Source organism: Stegostoma tigrinum, chromosome 40 (genome assembly GCF_030684315.1).
Source record: "Stegostoma tigrinum isolate sSteTig4 chromosome 40, sSteTig4.hap1, whole genome shotgun sequence".
In the NCBI taxonomy this organism is placed as follows: Eukaryota; Metazoa; Chordata; class Chondrichthyes; order Orectolobiformes; family Stegostomatidae; genus Stegostoma; species Stegostoma tigrinum.
This window is the reverse complement of record NC_081393.1, coordinates 11,477,624-11,505,337: the sequence shown is the minus strand read 5'-3', so window position 1 is coordinate 11,505,337 and position 27,714 is coordinate 11,477,624. Positions and strand designations below refer to the sequence as shown.

The 27,714-nt window shown below is 39.8% G+C and overlaps 1 protein-coding gene across 40 annotated transcripts in view; it reads right to left on the bottom strand.

Annotated features, from left to right (window-relative positions):
* Nucleotides 1-27,714, bottom strand: part of LOC125448018 (calcium/calmodulin-dependent protein kinase type II subunit beta) — a 246,823-nt gene that overhangs the window by 23,190 nt on the left and 195,919 nt on the right. For 9 of the 40 annotated variants that reach the window (XM_048522902.2, XM_048522904.2, XM_048522905.2 and 6 more), the window contains 5 exons: nucleotides 27,229-27,261; nucleotides 21,118-21,186; nucleotides 17,812-17,856; nucleotides 16,204-16,252; nucleotides 4,502-4,597 (listed from right to left, as the gene is read on the bottom strand). In XM_048522902.2, coding sequence (XP_048378859.2) covers nucleotides 4,502-4,597; nucleotides 16,204-16,252; nucleotides 17,812-17,856; nucleotides 21,118-21,186; nucleotides 27,229-27,261 — 292 coding nt within the window. The remainder of the gene's footprint in view (nucleotides 1-4,501; nucleotides 4,598-16,203; nucleotides 16,253-17,811; nucleotides 17,857-21,117; nucleotides 21,187-27,228; nucleotides 27,262-27,714) is intronic. The other 31 variants (XM_048522941.2, XM_048522915.2, XM_048522931.2 and 28 more) reach the window with 11 other exon arrangements.

Sequence of the window (27,714 nt, the reverse complement as noted above, 5' to 3'; positions counted from 1 at the left end):
AGATTTATCAGGGAGCTCCTGTAATTCTGAGCTATGACAAAAGATTGGAAAGACTCAAGTTGTTTTCCTTGGAGCAGAAAGGTGGAAATGACAGTGAATAGAGGTATAAGATTATGAGGGCATAAGTAGGGTGGATAGCAAGACACTTTGCCCATTGGTAGAAGGTGAGAAAATCGGGAGCATAAATTTAAGACAATGAACTGGCAAAGACGAGCATTGAGAAGAAATGTTGTCACTCGGAGGGTAATGTACTTTGGAACTCATTGCCTAAAAGAGTGGGTGAGTCAGAAACTATCAAAATGTTCAGTAGCCTGTGAACATTCTTTTGCATTCCCATAGCTTCCAAAGATATGGGCCAAAAATTGACAAATGAGGTTTGTTACTAGATCATTACTGACTGGTGTGGACACGATGGGCCAAATGGCCTCCTTCTGTGCTGTATACATCTATGAGAAGTATTCCACCTTGCACCAATGAGACATGGACCACATTTGCTGAAATATATAGTAAGTGATCTCCAAGCCACTCTAACTACAACATTTTTCAGTTTTAAGCAAAAATGACAAAGAACAGCCTAGATTTGATTAATGACTACAGCTTCAGACCAGACACTGCAAATTGTTATTTACATTATCTGAATTAACCATGAAGACCATCATTGGAATGCGATACTGTGTCAGTTACAGAAAGGGACATCTCATAACAGGGATGAAGAATGTTTTGCATAACTGGCTTTATAGCCAATGCAGGAAAAGTTTTAGGTTGATGACAACTATCCAACTATACTGCATCAAACACTGCAACATCAAGAACATCCAGAGGTTTCAGTTTTTGTTTTAATTCCTAAGTTAGGGATTGCATCTTTTAATTCAAGGAAACCAGTCAGCCTTGTTGACTTCTTCACTGTGAAAGTAGGACAGCTGACTTGAACTGATGTGGTACATTTTCCTGACACAGGTTGGTGCCCACTCTAACACACTGCAGGAATGCAATGCACTTGGAGTAACCAAGTTTAAGGCATGGTACCATGCTGTCCCAGTCAGCTGTCGTTATATTTCAGCTAACACAACAGTGGTGTTTGTTGAAACAGACATTTTAAAATTTGTACAACAATAATAAAAAATGCAAACAAATCTTTCGACAGATGACTGTTTTTTCTACAATTCCATATAGTTTCCTATAACTCAAGTTCAGGAATCAGGTTCCCTCTCTACCAAACCCCTCCCCACCCCAGCAAAGCCATTAAAGCTGGCATACACTCAATACCTTTTAAAGACATTAGAAATATAGGAAACTTTGGAGGTGATCGAGACAAATGGGGTGACTTTTGTCAGAATGTTGCATGTGAATGAATTTAAAGCTGCATGAACCCACATTTTGGTGCCATTTTACCATGTCTACTAATGCGCCACAGACAGAATTTCTTAAAAATTCAAATTCACATTGAAGAATTGAACAGATGTTCACTCCTTCCATGTTCCCAATACCTTCCCAGGCAAGTGAATTATTAGGTATCCTGCCATGAAGCTTGCTGCATCTCGTTCTCTTCCAGTTGCTCGGAGTAGGATAAGAGTAACAAGGTAAAGCAGTTGATGCCTTCCCCAGTCACTATCATACTCCCTTCGTAAAAACCACTTGTGGAGTACCTACATAAACTGCAGTGGTTTAAGAAGGTAGCTCATCATCACCTCCTTAAGTACAATTCAGACTGAGCATCAAATGTTGGCATTGCCAGTGATGCACTTACTCCTTCAGAATCAAAAAAAGACAAGATCAGACCCTCACTGGGAATCTATAAAGGGTGGGGTGGGGGTATGGGTGTATGTATGTCATTCTATTCTGGAGTTCGAGCTACGATGCATGGGAAAGCCACAAATCACAGCTAAATAAGAAAGCCTTGCTAAAAATGCACCCAAGATAACAAAGTGTGAAGCTGGATGAACACAGCAGGCCAAGCAGCTCGGTTTTACATCGAGGCTATGTAGTCACGCTCCCTTTGCCTCGGCCACGGGGTACCTAATCCCTTCAGCTGCTTGGCCTGCTGTGTTCATCCAGCTTCACACTTTGTTATCTTGGATTCTCCAGCATCTGCAGTTCCCATCATCTCTGATAAAAATGCACCCAGCTGGGACTATCACAGTCTATTCACAGTTTTAATATGTGATTATCAATTCTGAGGTTGTAAATTTAATTCCAGCACGGGTATATTACGAGTGACTTCAATAAGCCTAGCAAAATGAATTTGTAGTCTAAAACAAATGGTTAGAAATGCCAGATCATTGTTAGAAACCTAAGTGGTTTACAAATGGCTTTGTCACCTCTAGCTGGTCTGACTACAATGTCACAGTGTGTGGTCCACACTTCTAAGTCCTTTGAGGAAATGGTCTTTCAAGCTACTTAGCTGTAAACCAATCCATCAACCAGTTTCTCAGGGTCCCTTGGGATGAGTAATACGTACGACCTCATTTTATAGTTTACAACATTTTGGAACAGTAAAATAACTGAACAGTGGCTCTGTGACAGTGTCAAAGCTGGGATGGGGAGCAGAAAGGGAGAAAATGTGTAAAGGGTTTTCTCAAGAAATAAAGAGTTCTGACATACACAATGTTCAAAGAATTGAATCAAAAGCAGTGATTTTGTGTATTCTGGGGCATTAGTTTTTCATGCTGGCAATGGTAACATTATCCAACACAGATCAAAAACAATAAAGGTTGAGAAATCCATTTTTGGAAGACAGAAGAGATACCTCACCAACTTACACAGATGGAACAGACAAACTAAAATGATGGTTTTGAAAACATTATCAGCCCTATTTACGTTCAGATCCTCTTCTACACTGATGGTTCCATTTTCATTTGCTGAAACACATTGCAAAAACGCATCTTCCCAACTCAGCCAATAAATTCACCATGTGGGGAAAATGTGGCTGTAAACTGAACCGTAGAAGTCTAAGATTTTGTGTTTACAAACAGTGTACTAATTCCCTTCTTTTCCACCCACTCAGCAACAGCAAAATCACAAGTCATGCAGCTTCCAGGATGAGATGGTGTACTTCAGGGTGATTGCAGTTAGCCATGTAAAACAAGTCTAATGGTTCAAGCCAAAGGTGATGAAGCTGAACAGCATGCAGTTTTAAGCTTAGGCCATTCATAATAAATCATTCCTTATTCAACAACCTAATGAATTACAGACTCAGTCTTAAATACACTGACGGAAATGACAGGGTTGTTTGATGAAGTTTGAATATTCACTTTCTTCTGTGGTGTGATATATAATATCTTTGAACATTTTAGTACAAAGCTCGTGAATTCTTTTAATGAGATCAGTTGTACATTGGCCCATAGTTGTATCATCTTCACAGCTGTAAAACCAAATAATTTCTGCAAATTCTTGTTGCTGACTTACTTCAATTAAAATAACCTCAGCTTCACTTTCAGAATAGTTTAGATGAGAATTAATTTCAGAACTGAAGGATTTCAAAACATGTTTTCCAAACACATTTGTGATGTTGTGTGCACGTGTTATAAGCTGGAAATGACAAGTGAGTAAGTGAACTTTCTTCGCTGTTTTTCAGGCTGTGTCCCTACTTGGTACCTCAAGTTCTAAAGACTACTAAAAGAGATGCCAGTGCAAAGGTAATGGTGACGATGTTGGTGTCTTCTCCTTTTATGTTTTTGACCTTATTGTTATATTGCATGTTTTGGGCACGATTTGGGCAGTATTACTGATATAATTTACATGAGAAGCCTGAAGTTTCTCAGATGTGAGGTGAAACTGCACAGGTGCAGTGAAATATCCTCAGATCACCTCTGGGAGATTAACAGACACTGTTCTGGAATCTATTGTATAGTGTTTATTTATATTTCTATCATTTAACTGGTACAGTGGGCATCATGTATTAAACATTTTGTCAAAGTGTTCAATACATCATCAAGGTGACTTCACATCTTGTGATAATAGAGATGCCACCTTGTTTTGAGGTGCTAAATCTGAGTCATGTGCCAGACTGGCTAACTGCCAGTCAGTATATGACTACAGTAAATAGGTTATGTCAAGTCACCTGCCTTTGCATCTGCAACTTTTCTTGGAGAAGCTATATTTTGTCCCAGATGCTTCACATCGGTTTCTGTGCATTTGTTTCAAGTTGAATTACAAAATTAACCTAACTTTCAGAATGAAAATTTAATTTCATCATTCACAGTTTGAATATTGAAATATTTCAGATTAAACTGGTCTGGTAGAAATTAAACATTTGCCAGCTCATGTGGGTAAACTGAACACAGATTTAATTGTGCGACAAATTAATAGCTGAATTTCAAAACATGACTCAGAAGGAGAAATGAATCTCTTGAACTTCGAGAAGAAATTGTACCTCCAATGTATGTAAACTAATTAAAAATGTTTTCATGTTTTCTTTTTATGAATGGCCACTTTCTACAATTTGGAAACACACACAGGCTGTCGCGTGAAATGCAGAACACAGCATGCCCAGACAACTTACAGAGTACAGGAGGCGGAGGGTGAGCAGACTGGAGCACCTCGGCCTGAGGCCCAGCACCTGACTGGTTCCTTACAGCACTGCTCTCAGCGCCCTTGGCTGGAGGCAGCATGCAAAGGACGACGGAAACAAACATACAGAGCATGTTACACAGTAAACAGAATGAATGATGAAAAACACCACAAGGTGAGAGGGCAAAAAATAATGACGGGACATTTCAACAAGGCTGAAAATATAGTTTTGCTTATTCAAAGACTTTTCGTATAAAAGGTCTGAGGTGGGAATGTGCACTTAAGAGATAAGGCAGAAATATTGCAAATGCCGTTGTTTAAAAAAAAGCAGTTTCCCGATTCACAATTGACGAACTTTGTTGATTAAAAGCACAAGCCCAATGTCTGTGGCATCTCAGGACATGGGAGTAGTGGCACCCATGGAATTTTAAGAGTGCACATGCTTCTATTTGTTTCCTATTTCGCGAACCTACTGGACAAAGCAGCTGTAAAGGCTGGTGTAAAGACAACAACCACATTTTTTTATTGGTTTGGCTTTGGGTGAAATTGGGAGAAAAGCAAGACAGAAAGAGCAGTTTGGCTCCCAACTGTTGCATAAAGTGCTGATCTGCCACTGAGTGAGCACACTGACAGCAGCCAGAATTAATCTCCAAAATAGGCCCATGTCCTCAAGTGGGTGGGAAAAAAACAATTCAGACAAATGACACAGGACACAGTCAAGTCAACTTTAATTTCTGCCCTTTGGATTCTCTTCATTGCAAAACTGCAGACGATTGGAGTGAAATTCACTGTTGAGATGAAATGGTATTGGATAAGAAGGTACACACCTTGACTGACAACACCAGTTACTCCATGAAAGTTAGAATCTGTTTTTTTGAATATAAAAACATGATGAAAATGACAAGTATTTGACCTTTATCAAACCTTTATCTATATTGTTTGCCAGTGACCTAACACTAGCCTGAGGCCGAAACCCATACAAAAAAAACAGCTTTATGTTTTGCTCTGTAAGATCCATGCCTCAGCAACTGCTCACACTCTGTGGAATTTCTGGTCTGCTTAAAGTCAAACTTATAGAATGCTAAAGACCTGATGATTCACAAGACCCAGTTCTAGCCAAGGGTCTCACTTAGGGTCTAAGCCATTTTACATCCAGCTCGGATATCAATGCAGGATCATACTAACTCACTCAGTTTTCCCTTAGTGCTAGATCCAGCAACGTGTCTCTGCTTGGGTTAAGTTCAGAAACTGCAGAGTCTTGGACTTGTCTTATTTCATAATGTCCAAAACTTGTTCCACAGTTACTGTATACCACTTTACAAAACTTATTTTGCCCTACCAAAACGTTAATATTGCACTGAGAACCAACAGACAACAAATTGCATACACACAATAAAAATCTGTAACTCACTCTCCTGAAACTAGTCTCTTCACAGCTGAGCTGGAGGACAGAGGCAGAAATAATTCAGGATGTATACAAAAGGCTAGCTGTTTGCCTCGGCAGTAACGCAGTTTGTTAGAAGTCTAAAAGGTAAGCTCCAGAGGGGAATAATTGACTGTAGGCGTTTTTCACATTTCCTTTATCGGCCACATACACACTGAAGGCACCTAGGGGCCTGCGTTTGCCAAACAAATTAATTCTCTGCTTTCTACCCACTGAACAATTTCTAGTGTATATAACACCAGCCTCGTATGTCAGTTTTCACACTACACCTCCAACTAATCATCTCCAAAATCATGGCAAGTGTCACTTTGTCACAACATGTTTAAATCTGGCCAGAATAATGAGAACATTCGTGGGATGACTCAAAATATAACTGTTCACTTGACAGCAAATAAGTTTTGAGAAGAACAGAATTACTGCTGAGACGCTGTCATGAGATAATGGCAGATGCAACAATGATTCTCAGCACAACATCAACTGTACAACATTTGAATAAGTTACATTTGTTTGCCCTTGCAGTCATTTCTCAAAAATAAGCCAAAGCACAGCTTTGGTATAAAAAGTGATTTAGCTGAGTTTAACTCTCAGTTGCAAAACTCATGGGAAGTGACATGATTTATCTGATGGCTTGTGAAATTAGGAATAATTTTCTCAAAGAAACCAGTTGCTTTTATCCCAAATAAGACAGCATACTCAAAAGTCAGAATGAGATGTCGTATCAACCTTCATCCATTTCTACATACCACTGAATGTATGCACACTAAAAATAATATGCTATTCATAAGCATCTGTGCATACTGCTCTATGACCTCGAAAGATCAAGGAAAGAATCTCAAAGAAATTGTTACAATCTTAAATAGCAAAGGGAAGATCAATCTAAGAAAGTTATGTATACATGTATCAATGGGCATACAAATATACACATTAAAATTTAAAAAAGATACCACGAAGAACCTGGGATTGTATTGTCCCTGTTTCATATTTTAAGTACCTCAACAGGAAGATCTGGCTCCTCTCTGGATTATAGAAACTGAGCTCAGCAAAGCTCACAATATACTCAGAGCACTTTTAAATTTTACTCAAGTTTGGAGTTATCCTCCATTTAGCATTAAGTGGGATCCAAATTTTAAACAAAATCCAAAAGCCAATTCTAAACATTAAGTACTCTTTAAAAACAAAGATTAGAAAGTACCTATTAATTAGATTTACCATCCCTTTGTCAAATCTTTTTCAGCCAGTAAGACAACATCCTTTACAAAATCCAGATCCATTGGATGTCCAAGCCTACAGCCACCATCAGTTTCCTCTTGATGAAATCACCAAGTATAGCAGGAATTAGCTAAGTATACATTTGTGCTGAAGGGCTCGTGACACTGGTAGTGTCCCTACCTCTGAGCTAAAAGTTCGAGTCCCACCAACTTCTGTGTTGTGTCACTGATATTTCTGAACAGCTTGATGGAAAATATTCTCAACCTTGCGGCGGTACTTCTGCTGTGATGGCGTTCAAGCAGACTATGGTGCCCAGACGGTCTTGACATAGCAACTGAAGCTTTGGGAAAAAGCTTTCTGAATCGGCAATCATGAGCTGCCATTGTGCCAAGTACGAGAGTGACTGCTGATAGAGATTAATAGAAGCTCTCCCTCCAAAACAAATTGCATCTGATATCCTTGAATTTACTCTTTGATATTCCTGAGCATAAAGATTTGCTCACAGTATGATATGCTGCCCCTTTTTCCTAAGGCATTGTGCTTCATATTTTCTGGGACATTACCCACTCATCTGTGTGTTCTACTGCGATGAGATTCCTGCCTTCTTTCAATAGCTTTGCTGGTATGTTGCTGACACTTGGTCTTCTTTTTCTTCAGGCTTTTCATGGTTCTTTACACCTCTCAGCTAGTCATTGCTCAGAACTATTCAGCTGCTGAGGTGTGAGGCTGGCTGAAGAATTGAATGTGCTTCAAGACATGACCATCAGTCTTGATGGGAGTGGCACCAAAGGTGCTCCATGTACCAGCTCCAAGCTGACAAAGACAATGACAAGGCCCCAATCACCACAGGGTAAAAAGGTATCAAGGGTGACAATCACTTAACCACAGTAGGAGCAGCATCTCCAGGAAGAGGTTTAGAAATTGGCACCCACACAAGAATTAGCAAAGCAGCAGTGGCTGCACACAATCTGAGCATCCAACACAACCAGTACAGCCATGAAACTGTGACTCTGCATGTGCAGAGTAGTTCCATCTACAATCTAGACCAGTGAGATATGGAAGAAAACAGTGAAATTGTTACCCAAGTTGGACACCTTTGGCCATTTTGCAAAATCCTGGGTAGTACATACAGAGATATCACCACAAATGATTAAGTACTACAGACTACGTTGTGATTGAGAGACAATTGAGATTGGCAGGACACTCAATGTTTCTCGTGAATGTACATCTTGCTGTAATGGTGGTAAAATGAACACGATCTGACGGAAGAACAAGTTGGGGCTGGCCAAAGCAGGTTTGGCAATGTACATTTAAAGTGGACCTTCAAAATGCCTGCTAGAATGAAAGTGACAGCAAACGACCTGGAAGTTTGCTGCTCGCTGTCCCGCACAACAATCGAGTTGAAGGTGGGAACATCCCATTTTCTCATCATGTTCTGGGATTACCTTGTGTTCAAAACAATGACAACCATTTCAAATCTCGAAAGGAGGCCTTTCCTACTTCCTTCGTTCTGGACTATTTGTACAATTTGAACTGAGTTATTGTTTGCTTAAAGCTCACCATATGTTCCACTTCAGATCAATCTTAATTTTCTTCTTCTCTCCTTTCTCATGCAAGTATGTAGGATTTTGATGCATTGAAGAGATTCCCACAGTACAACCTCAAAGATGCATATGATTGTTCTGGCTACATATCAAGGAGTTTGATTCAGTTCTTCAATATGTCTCAGTAAGGATAGTGATGAATCCACTCCCTGGTTCCTCGAAAAACACACTTTAGTGATTCATTTCTGTTTGCTAAATGATGTAATTCTCCAAAATAAGACGCAATATTTAACATGCATCAACTCACTATAACTTGCGACTGCCAATCACACATCCAGTCTGAATTTGTCACAAAATCTTCTGCTCTGGTTGTCTCAATTGGCACCAGCACATCTTACCAATTTGCAATCATTCCATGAGTCAGGCCGTTGCACAAAGATCTGGAATTCAACCATGAATGTTTGGCATCTGGAGCTTGGGTAAGACCTTTCACCAAAATGAAAGCTCTCTGAGAGATCAGTGATTCATTTCCACCATTTTCATTTTTCTGAAAGAACACTGCACTGTTAGCATGCTAGAGATTTTACCGGCATGTACCTGAACTGATGGCAGGAAACCATATTCTGATGTCATGCCACTTCACATGAAATGAAACACAAGTCAGATTACATCAACTGGCAGGCTGATTATTAAAATCGTCATGCTACTTTAAACTTAATACTTTTGAATATGAGGTTATGGTGAAGCTGTACAAAACTCTGGTGTGGCCGCACTTTGAGTATTGTGTACAGTTCTGGTCACCCCCGCATTATAAGGAGGATGTGGAAGCTTTGGAAAGGGTGCAGAGGAGATTTACTAGGATGTTGCCTGGTATGGAGGGAAGGTCTTACGAGGAGAGGCTGAGGGACTTGAGGCTGTTTTCGTTAGAGAGAAGAAAGTTGAGAGGTGACTTAATTGAGACATAAAATAATCAGAGGGTTAGACAGGGTGGATAGGGAGAGCCTTTTTCCTAGGATGGTGACGGCAAGCACACAGGGGCGTAGCTTTAAATTGAGGGGTGAAATATATAGGACAGATGTCAGCGGTAGTTTCTTTACTCAGAGAGTAGTAAGGGAATGGAATGCTTTGCCTGCAACGGTAGTAGATTCGCCAACTTTAGGTACATTTAATTCATCATTGGATAAGCATATGGATGTACATGGAATAGTGTAGGTTAGATGGGCTTGAGATCGGTATGACAGGCCAGCACAACATCGAGCGCCGAAGGGCCTGTACTGTGCTGTAATGTTCTATGTTCTATTGAAGGACGCTAGCTACAAAGGGAGGAGATAGTTGTGAAATTCAAAACAGATGGATTTCGAATAGAATTGAAAAAGCAGCAACACCCAAGCCATTTGTGCTATTCTCGATGAAGTTGTCAAATTTCTTGCAAGAATGAATGATTTAGTCTTGTTTGGCATTGTAAATGGCATTTGAAAGGAGAATATGTCACAATTTTTTCACTTTCCTGTTGTTGATGTTGTATTGCTGTTTTTCAAATTGAAACTAGTGATCGTAGAAGAAAAAGTGAAGTGTATATATGACAAAGTCCACAACAGCCAGAAGAGGAACTTAATCTGCTCTTTGGAGGAAGAGTGCAGCACATATATCCATGAGTTGGATGAAAAAAGTGGAGATGCACTTTCGAAATTGTACAAGAACTTGATAACTTTCCTATATAATAGTTTATCATTTTACCTGGTCTCATCTAAAGACCGTAGTCATACTGGGGTACAGATGGAAAAGTGTTAATTGCCAGTTGCTTTGTGGGCATCTCTAACATGTCGATAACGAACATATAAACTCAAGTATGAATGAAAGGAGGCTGTTACTCACTCCTCAAATCCCCAACCGCACTCTTTTAACCAGGACAGAATAACCCTGACTCGTTTTCTCCTCTGCAGCCGAAAGAACTGAAGTCATTTGGAGTACATCAACTCCTTTCAGTGGCTAGGATCAGTTATTCCACCACAAAGAGTCAACCAGAGAATCTTAGTGGCTCAATTACATTTTCCTTCACCATGTCGGTTAACAGGGATGCTGCAGAAAGTTTTAATGCCAAAGTATATCTAAACTGGTCAACTTCACATCAATAGTGTCTCATATTTGTCAGTATAACAGCAATCAGTATGAACTTATTTTTTGTGTTGCAAACATATCAAGAATTTTAAAGGAAAAATTCAGTTCAACCTGTGGCATTGAGTTTACTTCAATGAAGCTTCAAGCATCCTGTTGACAGCTTGGTCAACACATCTTAAATTTCTAATGAGTCAAAGTTTCTTTGTGGAGCAGAAAGGGAACAGAATTCTTTGGAGAGTTTTGATTTTTTCACGCCATATATTTTCATGTTTAAGGAGCACAGGCCTTCAGATCTGGCAAATGTATTAATTAGTAGACACAAAGTATTTGTACTCAAGGCATTTCAAAAATGAATACAATTAAAATACCCATCTGGGTTTGGAGCTAACCGCAAGGGAGGAGACAGGTGGGGAATTCAAACAGGTAGAGTTGGAACAGAATTGAAAAAGCAGCAACACTCAAGTCAGGGTCAGCATCATTTCCACGAGCCTTGGCAAAGTTATTGAATTTCTTTCAAGAATGAGTAATTTAGTCTGGTTTGTCATTTCTGGGTCTTTGTAACACTGAAATGGTTCCAAGTCTTGGCACCAGATTCTCTCTCTCTCTCTATGGTTATTGTACAAACAGGAAAATCTAAAAGCAGGACCCTGAACCTTCCCATGAGTTTCACAAAGACAAATTAAGTCTGTAAGCCCCTCAGGAATAAACAAACATAAACTGTGACAGCATGTGGTATAGATCACACAAACTAATTTACCTGGTTTTAATTGCACTTGCGATCTAATCTCCCTTGGGTCAATGAAATAATTTGATGCACTCAGTGGTGCATGCCACAGGCATCAGAATTGCCTCAAATATTTTGTGAGCTTGCTGAGGTTCAACCAAACCACAATGATCTTGCTAATGGGTGAGGTTGCATTTTTAACACACTTTGCAGCAGTACTCTACAGAGTAGATTTCCTGCCTGATGTCACAATTTACCATCAATACCCCGCCTCTTTATGGAATAGATGAGCATGAACAACAATGGGAATGACTAAGTTATTTCTGTTTAGGACTTGAGCGAAAACCTTTCGGGGTGACGAGCTCATCCTGGTTCATATCAGCTCTCAAATCAGACTTTGATTCCTTCTTAAACCAGTCTGCTTCCCTGCATTTACAACTGAAAAAAATTCCTGGTTACCTCTACCTCCAAAAGAAACAGTGTGCAATGAAGTTGAATGCCATCCTTATACACGTCAGTTTGAATTGTAAAATCAGCAGTCCAATTCAGACACTGGTCATTGAGGCAGGGTCTGGCTGACTGGCATGTAGCAACAAGTTGTAAGGACAACACTTTTTTTATTTTGAGCTTTCTAAAACTGTGGACTGAAATGAGAAAGAACTGTTTGGAAAGCTGGGGATTTACACAAACAGCAGCTTGTTTTGAAAAGAAGGAATCTGATAAGCAAGATGAACCCTGTCTATGTGGTGGGGGTTCCTGCAGGGCACAGATGAACTGAAGACAAGGGGTTATTTGCAAATGAAGTTGGTGGGTTCATGCACTACTCGCCAGTTGTCAATGACACAAGTCCTCTGCCTGCCAATTGCTAAATGACAGGTTGCCAGGCAGCTTACCAGCTGACATTCAGACTAAGACAGAGCAACAAAGTTAGAACAGAAGAGAAACCATGCAGATAAACTGCAGTCAAAAAGTCTCCCTCCAATTTGTATGCACTAAGCCACATTAAATCTGAAGGAAGCCAGCTTCTCTCTGCATCAGCAGATGCTTCAATTGTGACTTTGAGATTTGGCAAGTCAGAGACCCTAATTAGCTACCCTGTGCCACCTGCAAACCAGTAGAAGCATTCAGAGAAAGCCAGGTCGAGGAGAAATCTGCTCAGCAGTAAGATCCAACCTAACAGATCTTATGAACAAAGACTATGGAACTGTTTTCCCAGTCTTCCATCTCTCCATTGGTTTTGGTTGGTCTGTGTTGTTTAGTGAAACAGTAAGTTTAAAAGGGATTTAGAATTAAATTTATAGAATTTACTTAATTTTGCTGAATTATTTACCTGCAGTTAGAAATGACTGGCAATTAGGAGTGATTTTTTTTTGTCAAGTGCAGAAACCTAATCCACGTGTTCTACCAACCTGGGTCTGAATATCAGGCAGTTTGGCGATTTTGAATAATTCTTTAAAAAAAACTTGAACTCGAGATGATTTCTGGGAATAGTGAGTTTCGATTTTTCAACACACTATCCCAAGGAGTCATGACAAAGTTTATGAGCAATTGAAGTGAAAACAATCTATAATAGAAACCCAACTGCTGGCATCCATTGCAAATATTACCATACACCAACGAAGTAATGTCTACGGACAGTTCTATCAGGACAGTGAGCAAAATTTAACAGGTAAAACTGAAATGACTAGATCTGAAACAACGGCAGTGCTGGGAAGGTCACGCTGTCGTTCTTGGATTCTGACAGAAACCATAATGCTGAGCTCTCCTCTCCAGCAGAGTGCATGTTCATTCATTCCCTCTTCAGATAATGGTATCATTATAATCAGATACTCATTCTTTACTCAATCACATTTAATTTCAACCTGAAGCAGGCTGCAAAGTCCTCAAACACAATTTTAAATCATTTTTAAAGCTGTATCTTTGAGGAGATGTAATGAGTCTCATTCATGTCAGAATGACATGAGTTATGACAGTAAAATCACAAATTGAAGAAGATACATACTGACTACAAAGTTCCACACCAATAGGAATAGGCTATTCATTCTCTTTAGCCTGTTGCATCATCTTAGCAGATCATGACTGAATGTAATGCAAGGGTAATGCAAGCAGGTTACCAAGTGCACCCGCTCTGACAAAGATGGAATGGCCTTAGTATTTCAAGTTTCTATTAATCCACACTGTAATTCTAATTCCCAGGCCTTCTTCCATTTTCTTAAGTACCTTCACTTACTACCTTGCTGAACTTCAGTTGCTGAACATGCCACTGTTCTTCCTCTGGGGGAGGTTCAATTCATCTGAAACTGATTTGACAAAATGAACAGACGGTTGGAATTCTGAAGCAAGCAACTTATGTATCCGATTCCTGAAGCCTATCCACCTCCAACAACAACAAGGCACAAGTTAGTGGTGTGATGGATTACTCTCCACGTGTCTGCAGTTCCAACAACACTCAAAAGGCATGATACCATCCAGGACAAAGCAGCCCATGCGACTGGCACCACATCCACCCCCTTCAACGGTCAGTCCTTTCACCAATGATGGTGAAAGGAGTGGCAGTAGTGTATAGCATGCACAACAGACACTGCAGTCACCAGAGCTCCTTAACACACTTTCTGACGCTATGAACTTGACCACTTTGGACAACAAGGGAAGTAAATGCATAGGAAGCTACAAGCTGCCCTCCAAACCACACACCGTCCCAGATTCAAGTCATTTTCCTTTAGTGTTACTGGGTTGAGATCTTGGAAATCTGTCCCTGACAGCACTGAAGGTGCTGATGCAGTCTAGATGCAAAAGCAGCAATTCCAAATACAGCTCATCATCACCTTCTCCAGATCAACTAAATTTAACATACCGGCAAACCCAGTGACATCCACGTGCTGTCAAAGAATACTTAAAACATCCAGCTTATACTTCTTCCCAGCCTGCTTCATGCCCGCACTCTCTGCTGTTCCTCAAGTTCCTCCTTTTGACCGCAACGTCTCTGCTGATTCCACCTACCATATATGATTTTTCGAAATGTATTTTTTAAAAGAAAACAATCCTGATTGTTCAGTATGTATACTGAACTTCTCTGGTTTCTCTTCTTCCTTCCAGAGCTGTGTTGCTTCCCTTCACTCTCATTTTCTACTCCATTGCCTCATCATTTAACAGGCCCAATATATTTATATATTTCCGATATATATTTATAGCTATTTTCACCACTTGGAAAGTGATTACACAATCTATAGACACAGCTGCCCCTCATTCTTTGCTTTCCAAAACAATCTGTTCCGCCACATAATCCACACTTCATTCTTTGACAGGACTATCTGCCCCAGCACCTTACAGCACAAGATCAGTGGTGAAACAAGGCATCCAGGATTCCAAACAATTCACAGACACATCAAATCAGTGCTGCTCTTGCTCAACACTTCACTGTATCACAATACCAAATGCAGTTTGGATGAACATCTCTGTTCTGACTTGAAATTTCACTATCAAGCTCTTACTTGAACTCCTGTAAGGATCTTAGTTGCTGTCATACTGCTCGTTCAGCATCAGCACGTTTTTCCCAAACAATGTAGAGATGCAAAAGCACAATCAAACTATGTGAATAAAGACTGTGTTATTGTCTAATCTAAAATAGTGATTTTAATAATATCACACTTGACCTGGACTTGCAATTTTCTCTCTGGCAGGAAATGCTGCAATGTTAAAATTTAGCAACAACATTGTGCTCTGCTTGAGGTTATGTGGATGCAGTGGTTCACCAAGGCTCATGACCACCATCTCAAGGCAATTTTGAACGGTTAACAAATGGTGGTCCTAAGAAAAAAAATAAATTCTAATAAGACGGATGTCATTTCTGACAATCACAGACTGGGGTAGTGGTTATGGGTGGGATGGTGGCAAACAGAAATTGGAAGCCTTTCTCTCAAATGGAACACTGCACTGGCAAGATGGTCTGCATTTTTACCGACCACCTATCAGTCACGAAGCTTGCTGGTCACTGCGATTCTTTATCAATCCGTACATGCTATATTTCCCTCTTTCCTCTTTGTTCTCTCACACCAATGTCAATACTTCCATCTCTTTATCTCCAAAATACACAAAGAATAGGCCAGACAAACCCTTTATCATTCTCTGCCATTGCACAAGGTTATGACTGATCTAAGACTTCAACATTGGTTGCTAACTTAAACCATTTACAAGTTTATTTTTCTGGTCTTCTGTTCCTTGCTTTTCTTTCCTCACACTCAGGTTTGTTCTTGTTAAAATGCAATTCCTCAGTGATATCATTCACTTCTGTTAAAATGTGCACACCAAAAACATGTATGTCTGAGCACAAATGCTGCTCAAGTCATTGCAGCAATTTCTATTTCATTTCAGATTTACGTAAGCTCAAAATCTTGCTGTTTATTCATCCTGTTCACGATTCCAAGTACTCAATACTGTGACTGAAGCTGTCAGGAGGTTAAAAGCTTTGTTTCTGATCGCTACAGCCCCACCTATGGACAGGTGAAATGGAAAACCAAACCTGAATGAGTTGTCACTTCAGTTTGAGCTTTTGATGGTCATGGAGCATTTTAGCCAATTTGAAAACCGGCAGAACAAATGCAATCAAGTTTACCCTCCAAAGCCCTGCAATGGCACGTTTTCAATGTACTGCTCACCTTTAACATCTTCATCTTCGATGGTCGTGTTACTGCTGTCAGAAGACTCCTGAAAACAAAACAGAAAGAGTCTTACTCGCAGTGCCATGTGTGTCTTCGTCACCTGAACTCTAAATTAACAGAACAAATACTGAACTCAGTGCAGAAAAAGAAAAGCATTTATGTGAAAGCTTGAGTGGAATAGAGCAGGAGAAAGCATGATCACAAAGCAGAGAAGAATAAAGCAGCTACTTTTGATACTTTGAATCATGCATTTTTTTCTGAATACAAGTGTCCTATTTACTGCCTTTGAATAATTTTGGTGAGGTGAAAAGGAAAGTAATATTAGCAAAGAATTTAGATCCTTAACAAGTCACGTGTTTAGTGGACATGAATTCAACAGTAACTTGCTGTTCTCAGAAAACCAACTTGAAGCAAGAGGGACGACAGGATCCAAGTGCACATTGAGATTGCCAATGTGCCATCTGACAATTATTTTTTCAATAAGTTCATCGCTATGCACTCTGAAGATCTCATTGTGCAAAAGGCTCTTGTTCAGGCAAAACTTAATAAAACTGTTCCAGTCAGAGCCATCAATAACGCTAGCCAATCACTCTAAGCTCTTGATAAAAGGCTGACGCCTTTTAAAGTTTTAAGAATTTTCCTGCAGATTAACTGAAAAAGATTGCAAGAAGGGAAGCTGGTGAGATGTTCATGTTCTCAGCTTATCTGAGTGGAGTAACGAGTTTTAAACTTTACGGTTGGCAAGGGATGTCTCTGCATTATACGCCAAATCAATTTCAAACTCTACTTCACATTGATATTAGCAATTCCTTTCTATTGTTGTTCTAACTCTCTGAATGTTTTGGTATTTTGTGTACTTCCAACATATATGCACTTATTTCAGATATAAATATTACATATCATTCAAAAAGTTTTTTAAAAAAAATCAAATCCTACAATTATGCAATTTGGGAATTTTGAATCTTGTGCTACAAGGTGGATTCAACGAGACCAGTCAGAAGCAGAACTACATGCTCTAGCTAATAGTTTATAGCTACAGTAATTACAGCTCAAAACACAGAAATGTCACTGGGTATGAAACAAATAGGGAGTTAGATCCAACAGGAACAAAACTTGTCCAATTGTTTTACTATTACAGGATAATGTTGGAACTTAACCATCTCAAAACTTCCAATGCATTTCGATCAATGATGAAATAACTTTCCTTCAGTTTCACCTGAAATACTACTGAATCTGCCTGCAAACTAAAGCATGCTCATTAACTGTCTGTTTTACATTGAGGTGTGAGTGCAGATAAAAGATTCGATAACTGACAAATAACTAAGATATGTTTGCCAAATTTACGTAAGGATGATAAAGAAAATGGAATTCTTCATCTTCAGCTACCAGAGGGCCGATGAAAGGACAAAACCCTGCTCTTCAGTTTCCCTACTCACATGTGGATGTCTAACCAGTTCCAGGTGGGAGATCCTCAATATTTGTAAATCAAAAACACAAATCAGAACCTGGAACTCTTGCTTCACAACAGGGATACATTTTCTATGACAGAACTTGACAAAGGAAGATTTCAAAGATGGGAAAGACTACAGCACAGACAGATGGTACCTTTATCCCATCCACAGGATTATGGATGACAGTAGTTTGTGGTTCCTAAAGAGAGTGAAAGCAGATATAGAAAAGGAAATTTTAGTGTGGAGAAAAAGAGGGTTTTAAACCAAACAAAAAACAGAGAAGCAGAATTGAGGAAAAAAAAGCAAAAAGCAGAGAGAAGAGAAAAAAAGCTCGGCACTTGTCTCCTGTAGAATTTTACCTAAATACACAAACACAGTCTTGAGTGGCTAGAAATGGATTAAAAAAAAAATGAAAGAACTGCAAATTATGATTTGAATGGGATGACTTGACTATGCTGCTTAAACGGATTCCTGTTCTAAGTTGCAAAATCAGTACTCAACATTCCCACAGCTGGGACCAAACGGAAGCTTGATTTGGACAGTGGAGTAGCTGCGACGACTGAGTTAAAATGGTGATAACATCAGTTTCACTCAGTGAGGACTGACGCACCCCAGCTCACCCCACCACCAGCCCCCAGTACACCTCCCATGCCAGGTACTGAATTACAATGAGATGTATGATATTGTTGGAACAAAGAATAACTAACCTGCACTGACTGGCAGTCGCTGAACAGTGAACTTTTAAGTTCATGCAAGGGGAGAAACTGGAAACTCCTGTGACACAGCGGTAGTTATTCTACCTCTGGGCCAGAAGCCTGAATTCAAGTCAAACCTGCCCCACAGTAATGTTAGAACCTGTACAATCAGGTTGAATGATTTTTTTTCCGGTAGACCAAAAGGTGGCCCAAGACCAAACAGTGCACAAGAAATTTGGTGATTGTGTGAAAGATCCAGCTCAATAATGCAATTCAGAGGGTTAGCATGTCTGGTTTCAGATCAGCTCATTTAAAGAGCTGACTGTAAGGGTCCCTCTCATAGCCCCAGCAGCCAGTGGATGGGATGATACAAGTCTGTGAGGAGAACCTCAAAAGGTCGATTTATCCATCACTAGAGAGGGTTCAAGGAACTTGGTCCTCTCTGAATTCCCTTGGGGGATAGGAAGGGTGGAAGGAAACAATTGGTGATAACAACTGTGATGTTGTTGTGATGAAAGAACTGTGACGAAGGAACTACCGGACTAAGACAAATCATAACGTTGAGTACATTTCATCTCCAAGTAGCACAGGCTACATTACCAGGAGCCCATTGAGGGCATTCCATGCCAAGTGCTAGACTAGGAAATACACGCTTGGTAATGAGTCTCCCTTGTGAAGCTATCACACAGATCACAGCAGTATCTGTTAATCACAGGATAAATAAATGGTGGCAATGTGCGGAACTGGATCAAGTTGAGAAGTGACAAATTAACCTACGTCAACATTTCAACTTACAATTAACACAAAATCATAAATGGCTCAGGGCTTGTTCATTGTTGCCACAAAGGTCCAATTAGAACAAAAATCGATTTGATTTGCATTAACTCACAGTTTCTCGACATTCCATACCACATGAACTGTGGCTGGTTTGGTAGGGGAGACTGTTAGCACAAAGTGGGGAGCAACACAGCACAGACAGATAATACGTGTGCATTCATTGAGTAGGGGTGGCATACGTGCAGATACTGGCCAAGCACTCTTTGGAGGGATTACGAGAGCAGGGGATTTATGCAAAAAACAGACAGTAGACTGGAGCCGTTGCCATTAAGAGTGAGTGTCTGAAAGATCGCCAGCTCTTCCGTTCGGTCTACAAGAACCGCATGATGACCTGAAACAACCCATCCAAATTCGAGGCTGGGGGAAGCCTACCCATTCACTTAAATTCTAACCATCTAACAAGCAGGAAGACCTTCTGGTTTCATACAATGGAGTGACATGGTAGATCACTTCAGGGAGATGTTGAAAGCCTCCTAACAGTGTAGAACTGTTGTGATAGAAGTGCTAGACCTGATGAGGATAGTCCATCTCCCTTAAGTAAAAGACTCTATCAATAAGATTTTGTCAATAATGACAGTTTCACAGTCTCTTCTTATTCCCACATTCCCTTTTTAAATGGAGTTTAAAATGCTTAAACTGTCTTTTGAACTCTCAGATCCATACAGGAACATAACCAGCACGATGAAGCACTTCCAATGACCTTTCACACAGCTGATGAGGTTCTTTTCTTTTCAAGTCAGTGCTAATGACTAAAACATATTTACTGACAAAATACAGTTCTGACCAAGGATGGAATGTGCAGCAGTTAAATGGCTCAAAGAAACCCTCCCTCAGATTCTAAATACTTGGACCAAGTCTTAACAATAAATTGTGAATAATATTCATGAACATTTCAGAACTTATACATTGCCAAATGCTGGAAAAAAAACCCTTTGAAAGACCAAAACATCAATATGCATTAAACAAGAGCCATGTAAAAAGCCTGTCAATGTAAAGTTTGGATTGTCAGTAGGCTTTGAACATTAAGGCGTTAGTTATTTCACTGGCACTTCAGTTTTGTGCATTTTTGCTATATTTATTTCAGGTCACCTCAGTTTTTCTTCTCTTAATTATGGCTGTAGCTCTTTCTGCTCAACCCTTGTTGCATCTAAGCATGAAGACAGAGGCCAAACAAACATTACTCTGGCTCTTTGCATCACAACAAACTAAAAGGACATGCACAGAAAAATGCTCCTTTGACTGAGCCAAGTGTTCCATTAATTGCCAATGTTCCAAAATATTGAACAGGATGTTGGATCAGAGTTTTGTTTCAAATTTAGACAAAAGGTTCATCTCCAATGATAGTTGTCACTGCATGTCCTTTCCTACTGACATACCCGTTACATTCTGAACAATCATATTACAGTCATCAGCAAAAGGAAAACTCAGAACAAGGTAACAACAAGCCAAATAATACAGGAGGTAGTAATGAAACATGGCTTTCTTTCATTGGGACCATGCAATATGGGCACCAAGTCCACATAAATGGTTAGCAACTAAATCAAATCAACACAATTTGAAACGTTCACTGTTCAGTTTGGTGATGTCATGGGGAAGAAAACAAAATCATCAAACATATTGGATTTCACTGCACACAACAGTTCAAGTTTCTGGCAACTAAATTATCAATTTAATTGAAACTGTGTCCTGCAGTATTGCATCTTGCAAAGCTGCAGTAAACTGCTCTGGCAAGACAAGAGGAATAAATGTCCAGGCTCCTTGAAGGAGATAAAATAGGGACACCTATTTGAAACAACTGCTATTAAGGACATAAACCCTTCCATACAATTTCCAAGTGTGGTCTCTAAATCAAGTTAATTCACATTCTAGCCATGTTTCACCAGTGCCTCTGGAAGAAGAAGATGGTAGAAGAAGAAGAGAACCAATACCAGTGCAGGGCAGGGAATGTTTCCTTTAGGACTGGTTACTACGTTGTTTTTGGTGCTGTTTGTCTGAGGCTGTGCAGAAAACAACAGAGGATTTAGGTTGATTTCACGTCCAGTTTTTACCTCCTAGCCCGCCTGGGCCAGGAGATCAAGCTGAGGTGGCAGATATTGAACTGTCGGAGGTACAGGACTTACTCTGATCCAGCCGTGAGCAGCTACTGCTGGTTGGTTGGAACAGGTTCACTCTTGTACTTTATGAATTGGCTCCTAAATGTAGCCACAAAAGGCAAGGTGCACAAATTTTAAGTATATTAATCATATTGTGGCTGTTAGTTTGAGATTTATTTTAGCAATTGTGGGAGCTGTGTTCCATAGGACACATAGGTTCTAGTAGTACAATGGACAGTTCAATCTCTGTGGACAGGAAAAGCAAGAATTATGAACACCAAAGTCAGTGACACACCATTTCCAGTATTACTTCACAATTCCTCATTTGCCAAATTTGACCAGTCCGAACTGTCAAACCCTATAAACTGAGTAAAATGGATAACGGTGATCTGACAAAGCTGCCGAGCACAATTTCTTTTATTAAATAACATGGATGATCAGAAATTGCTCATTTCCACACTTGCAGAAGTAGGGCTTTGTATATACTCACACATGAATAAACTTGATATCTAAAATTTGGACCAAAAGTCACTCAACAAAGGATAAACAAATTTTGCTTTTTATTTAAAATCTTGGTTGGATCAGTTTTTCCCAAAATGTGGACATGAAACCTTATTTCAAGATACTGGCAGAGAACCACTATCTTTTTTAAAATTTTACCTAACATTACCTACATATAAGTGAATAGCTTCATTAATAAGTCTTTCCAGATCCACTGGAAATGTTCCAATTGTAGACCTTCCTGCTGTGTCAGCTGGGCCAAGGCCTCGCCTTTCATTAGAGCGCCACATAATTCCAAACAGAAAACACGAACTGGCAGTACATTCCTTCCAAAGTAGAAGATATATAAATTTACAGAATGTCGTCTAAACTCAGCGTTTTGTATTTGATCTGCATGGTCTTCACTGGTCTTTCATTACTCAGGGGGTAGTCACAGCAGTCAATCCTGATAAATTCTCTTGTCAACTGCCGTCCCTGCCACTGCACAAGGCTGAAAGGAGACTTTTGATGCACGGCATCAGCCAGATACAGCAGGAAAGTATACCAGGATTTTCCAAACAGATCAGAAGTAATCAGTGGGTTGCAATGTTTTCAAATTTAATCCAGTCCAAAATTGCCTGTCAGGTCAGTTTCAGTTGCATTTTTCAAAACAACTCAGACCTTCTAGCTCAAAATTTTTTACCACAAAATTGACTGCCAAAACTATAAGCTTCAATTCACTTTCCAATGATGTAACAATGACAAGCAAAGTTTATTGGCCTTTTGGTCAGAATCTGTACTTAAACATGAAACAAAATGTGTGTTAGTCTAGTCATGAGAAGTTTTTTTTAATTTTCTGGGTTAAAGTCATTGAAAATGCTGGAAAATGATGGCAGAATCACTTGGCAAGTGAAAGAAGGAGAATGCTTTATGTGAGGATCAGCTCAAGGGTTCAACATGAACCTTTCCTCCTCTTGCATTTAGAGGTGTTCACAAAACTGCTGGAATAACTTCTCTGGGATTTCAGGCATAGATGTCAAAAGAAACATTTCCTCATCGTAAATATTTTCACAAATACCAAGAATTAACATTTGAACTACAAAAGCATCATAACAAATCCATTGACAGTCAGGTTCCCAATAAAAAAGCAGCACACTAGTTTAAAAAAAACTCTTTAACAGCATTTGTTATGAGGACAGAAGATACCCTTTCTTCCTTTGCTCTAATATCCCATTTAACTTAGCAGCATTCTCCAAGTTTAGTTGTGTGGTGTCACGGGAGCGAGACATGCTGCAGGACTCGATGCAAAGCAAAGAAAGCATTGCTCGTTTACAGCCATAACCTAGTGACTGCCATTCACCCACCAACATGATGCTTTGACCTAAAGTGATTCCAAATACAGACACGTCAAGAATAAAATCTTCAACTTCCTATTCAAATCCTACCATGGTGTTGCATCTCCCTATCTCTACAATTTCCTTTGGTTCGACAACCTTGTGATCCCCTGAGCTTTGACCTCTTCTCTACTTGCCTACTTTCTTTGAGTTCACCCATTAAAGCCCTGTTTTCTGGAACAAGATAGGAATTCTGTCCGTACATTTCTATCTATCTGCCCCTTAAGTATCTCAATGTCAAATTTTGTTTGAGGATCAATTCTGTCAAAGGATATTCTATTTAATTAAAGACAATTTATAAATGCATGTATTTTGTGTTGTCAAGTTTATCTTTCTCATTCAGATTCCAGTGACCAACACTGCATGGAAGCTGGATTGCTCCAAGCAGGGAGGAATGGAAAACAGAAGCTAATAGTCATTCCAGAACACCCTGGAGCTCAGTTGTGTAGTGTGGTACTGCTGGAAGCCAGTGGTACTGCTGGAAGCCAGTGACCTTCACAGAAAAACGAGCGTTCAATTTCAACTACCATCTTCTAAAAGATACTCTGGAGCTGCCGCTCTTTTGAGAAAATCATGTTTCAATTAAAAATATTTTTAGCTCCATTCACAAACCAACACAATTTTGGCTAATTGCACTCACTTCCTAGGATTGAACACAATTATGGGCTGACTAACGTTAGCTATTCAAACTATTCTTGCAAGACCTATGACATGTGGCCACCAACACTGGAGATTATACAAAGCATCACAGAGTATCCACATGGCAAACTGCAAAAGAATGCGATAGGTACGGGAGGTAACCATTTGTTCCCCTGAACATCTTCTGCTGTTCATGACATTGATCAGGAGTGATCTGCATCTTAACTCAATTTACCCACCTCGTCCCAAAACCCTAAATATCACGAACACAGGGACTGACAAACTAACACCTCCTGAATTTCAGAGTTGAGTAAAGAATCAGTGGTTTCAGTCTGAACTATCTGGACTTCTAAATGATCAGCTGAACTAGTGGGTTCAAGTGCAAATCCCATCAAGAAAGAAATTGTATCAGTGATAATGGGAACTGCAGATGCTGGAGAATCCAAGATAATGAAATGTGAGGCTGGAAACACAGCAGGCCCAGCAGCATCTCAGGAGCACAAAAGCTGATGTTTCGGGCCTAGACCCTTCATCAGAAAAGGGGGATGGGGAGAGGGAACTGGAATAAATAGGGAGAGAGGGGGAGGCGGACCGAAGATGGAGAGAAAAGAAGATAGGTGGAGAGGAGAGTATAGGTGAGGAGGTAGGGAGGGGATAGTTCAGTCCAGGGAAGACGGACAGGTCAAGGAGGTGGGATGAGGTTAGTAGGAAGGAGATGGAGGTGCGGCTTGGGGTGGGAGGAAGGGATGGGTGAGAGGAAGAACGTTAAGAATGGCCTTTTAGTCAATTGCTTTCACTTTACCACAGAAATATTTCCTGTCTTTCGGAGTGAAGACCATACAAAATTCTCAGCTGTCCAAGTGATTGGGTGTGCATGATCTCTCAGTACCAAAGCTGTTGATCTGAAACACGGGACATGAGATACAGAAAACCAGGAGGCTTTAGTGACCATAAGTATTTCATTCGAACACTCAGAAATCAGAGACAAAACACAATACTTGCTGATACCTTACTAGATAGAACAGCTGGCCTCAAGTCTTGAGTGGCCTACTTCTCTGAGTAGGTGTACTTAACACATTCATGATTCCTATCCATTCCAATGGTAATGAGCAATAAGATGTTCATTTTAGTTACTAAAATACTAGATATGCACATAGCCACTTCATGATTGGCACTGTATTTGCTTCCCTTTTACATGGGACTTTTGACAACTACTCAATGTTTTGGGGCAACACAAATCACATGAGTTGACAGTGGAGTCCAAGGTTGGAGGACTGAATTAAGATGAAGAATTGAGGATGCTGGAGATCTGAAACAAAACAAAAATTACTGGCAAAACTCAGCGGGTTGGCAGCATCTGTGGGAAGAAAGCACAACTCACGTTTCAAGTCCAGTGATCCTTCATCAAAACCCTGATTGCACTTAAAACATTAAAGGTGCTTTCTTCCCACAGATGCTATCAGACATGCTGCGTTTCGCCAGCAATTTCTGTTCTTGTTGGAGCCAGGACTGTATTGCCTGCATGTCTGACCTTTCAAATAATCACCAGTATTCCGATTAATTCAGAATGGCTCAAAGCCGTCACCTCAGAAAATTTTGAGTTCGAGCCCAACTTGATGTGTTCAGCACAATCTTGGAAGGAGTGCTACATTATTAGAGGAGACATGAAGAATGCTGATAAAAGTAAAATACTGAGGATGCTAGAAATCAGAATTAAATACAGAAAGTGTCAGAGAAAATCAGCAGGGTCTTGGCAGCATCTGTGCAGCAAGAAACAGAATTAATGTTTTCAGTCCAATATGATTCTCCAAAGCTGCTGCTTTCAGCCTGGTTGAGTTTGTCTCGCACTTTCTGCTTTTCTTTGAACAATGTCGGTCTTCAGTACTCGGTCAAGTCGATATTATTAAGTCCCATGATACTGTTAAAACAAGGTCGAAGTGCCCTAGTCAATTCTCCTCCTTTAAACACTACTGTCAAAATTACAGAAGTCACGTTGGGTGGTTATGAGTCCCACTGTGTAGAAATTGACTGCCACATCTAATTGTATAGGTGACTGTATTTCAAAGTCATTGACTACATATCAAATACTTCAGGGTCTTTCTGCAGGACCAATCAAGGTGTTCCATAAAATTATCTTTCTCATACTTTGGATCTCAAAAGGGATGTAGATCAACAACAAAGGAAACAGTTGATGTATGCACCAAGTCAAGTGGCTTCTTCCTGTTCAGACTTGCAGCATAACATAGCATTCAGAGATATTCTGGCCATATCTCACGGTGCTAGCAAAAGTTTGCATTCAATTTTCGGTCAGGCAAGGATTCAGCCTGACTGCTTTAAGATGAAAGGTTTGCTGCAAAGAATTATCCTTAGCGAGCTTGTCCTTAAAGTAAGATTATCGAAAATGTGAGAACAAGGACAGAGGCTATGAATAGACGGAATTTGGATACAGTCTCTATGTTTAGTCAAAATTTCAAAGGGGCAGAGGAGAGCTCACAATTTTAGTTTTCAGCTTGTCAAGTACACAGAAAGGAAATCACAGCATTATTTTGAAGAACAGAAGTGGAGAACATCTCCATTGTCTGAGACACCATTTATCCCTCAAACAACATGTCCAAAACAGACTGTCATTATCACATTGCTCTTTGTGTAAGTTTGCTTTGCATGACTTGGCTACCATGTTACCTTAGACACTTGGACAGTTACTACATTTCAATGGTTATAAAGTGCTTTGGGACAACCCGAGATCATGACGAGCATGATAGATGCAAAAATCTTTCATGATTTGATGGGGAGGCATAGTTTTTGGCAATTTCTGCAAGTTTAATAATTAAAAACTACATATCATGATTTCCAGAGGGTTAACTGATTTGTCTCTTGTTGGTGACTGGAAAATGATTTGATGGCCAATCCTGGTCACGTATCTCAAGAACGTAACATAGCATAAAATTATCAAAAACAGTCAGTGATCATTTACAATAGGAATTTGAACATTGCAATCAGATGTTAATAATAAATGAACAAACAAAGTTCAAGGAGGAGCAAAGAATCCAACCTAATCACTTGGTTGCTGCTTTGGTTACTTTGAATCAGTGGAGTTATCGAACTGAGATGTTAATTCCACTGTCAACTGCAGTAGTAGTACACAAAAGGCATTACTGAACCTTGTGAAAAGCATATGGACAAAGAGAAGAAAGCGAGAGAGAGAGAGAGAGACAGAGAGAGAGAAGAAGGAGGCATTAGGTCAGTTTAATGCCATTTACCAAGTGGATCTGTAATTGCTGTCAGCATGCACAAACTTCAATATTTCTATTCTGACTGGGACTTAAATCATGAAAAGCTGTAAACACAATGTCATCTCCTGGCAGGGAGGAAAGGGGAAAAAGAATAAATAAAATTAACGTGAAGTGAATTGAAATTTCAAAAGGGTCCTCACCATTAATTGGACACTGGAACTTGACTTCCTTTTCTGAATAGAGACCAACACGAGAAAAAGAAAACAAAGAACAAGAAATTGTGACTTGTTGCACATGTGGCACATTTCCTAACACCAGGTCCAGATCAGGTACACAATCCTGAAGACTAAGTCTAATGGTCAGTGTTTTTAAAGGACATTGTCAAGAAAATAAAATGTCTCAAATCCTGAAAAAAGTACAAATTATATGACTTAAGGTAAAAGTGCTGAGCTGCAGTATCCCTTTCTCAAACTTTAAGGCTGCATTTCAAAGACACATAAAACTTAACATCAATTTTATGAATGCTGGCCAAGTTAGAAAGTTTTCAATGTTTGCTTCTTCTGACAGCTTTGTCCCTGTGAGGTATTGGGATGCAGGTCCAGCACCTTATTTATTCATCATGCGTAACCTTTTTGGTTGTGGGAGAATATACAGTGACTGTTCAACCAAGGTAGTCTACACATAGG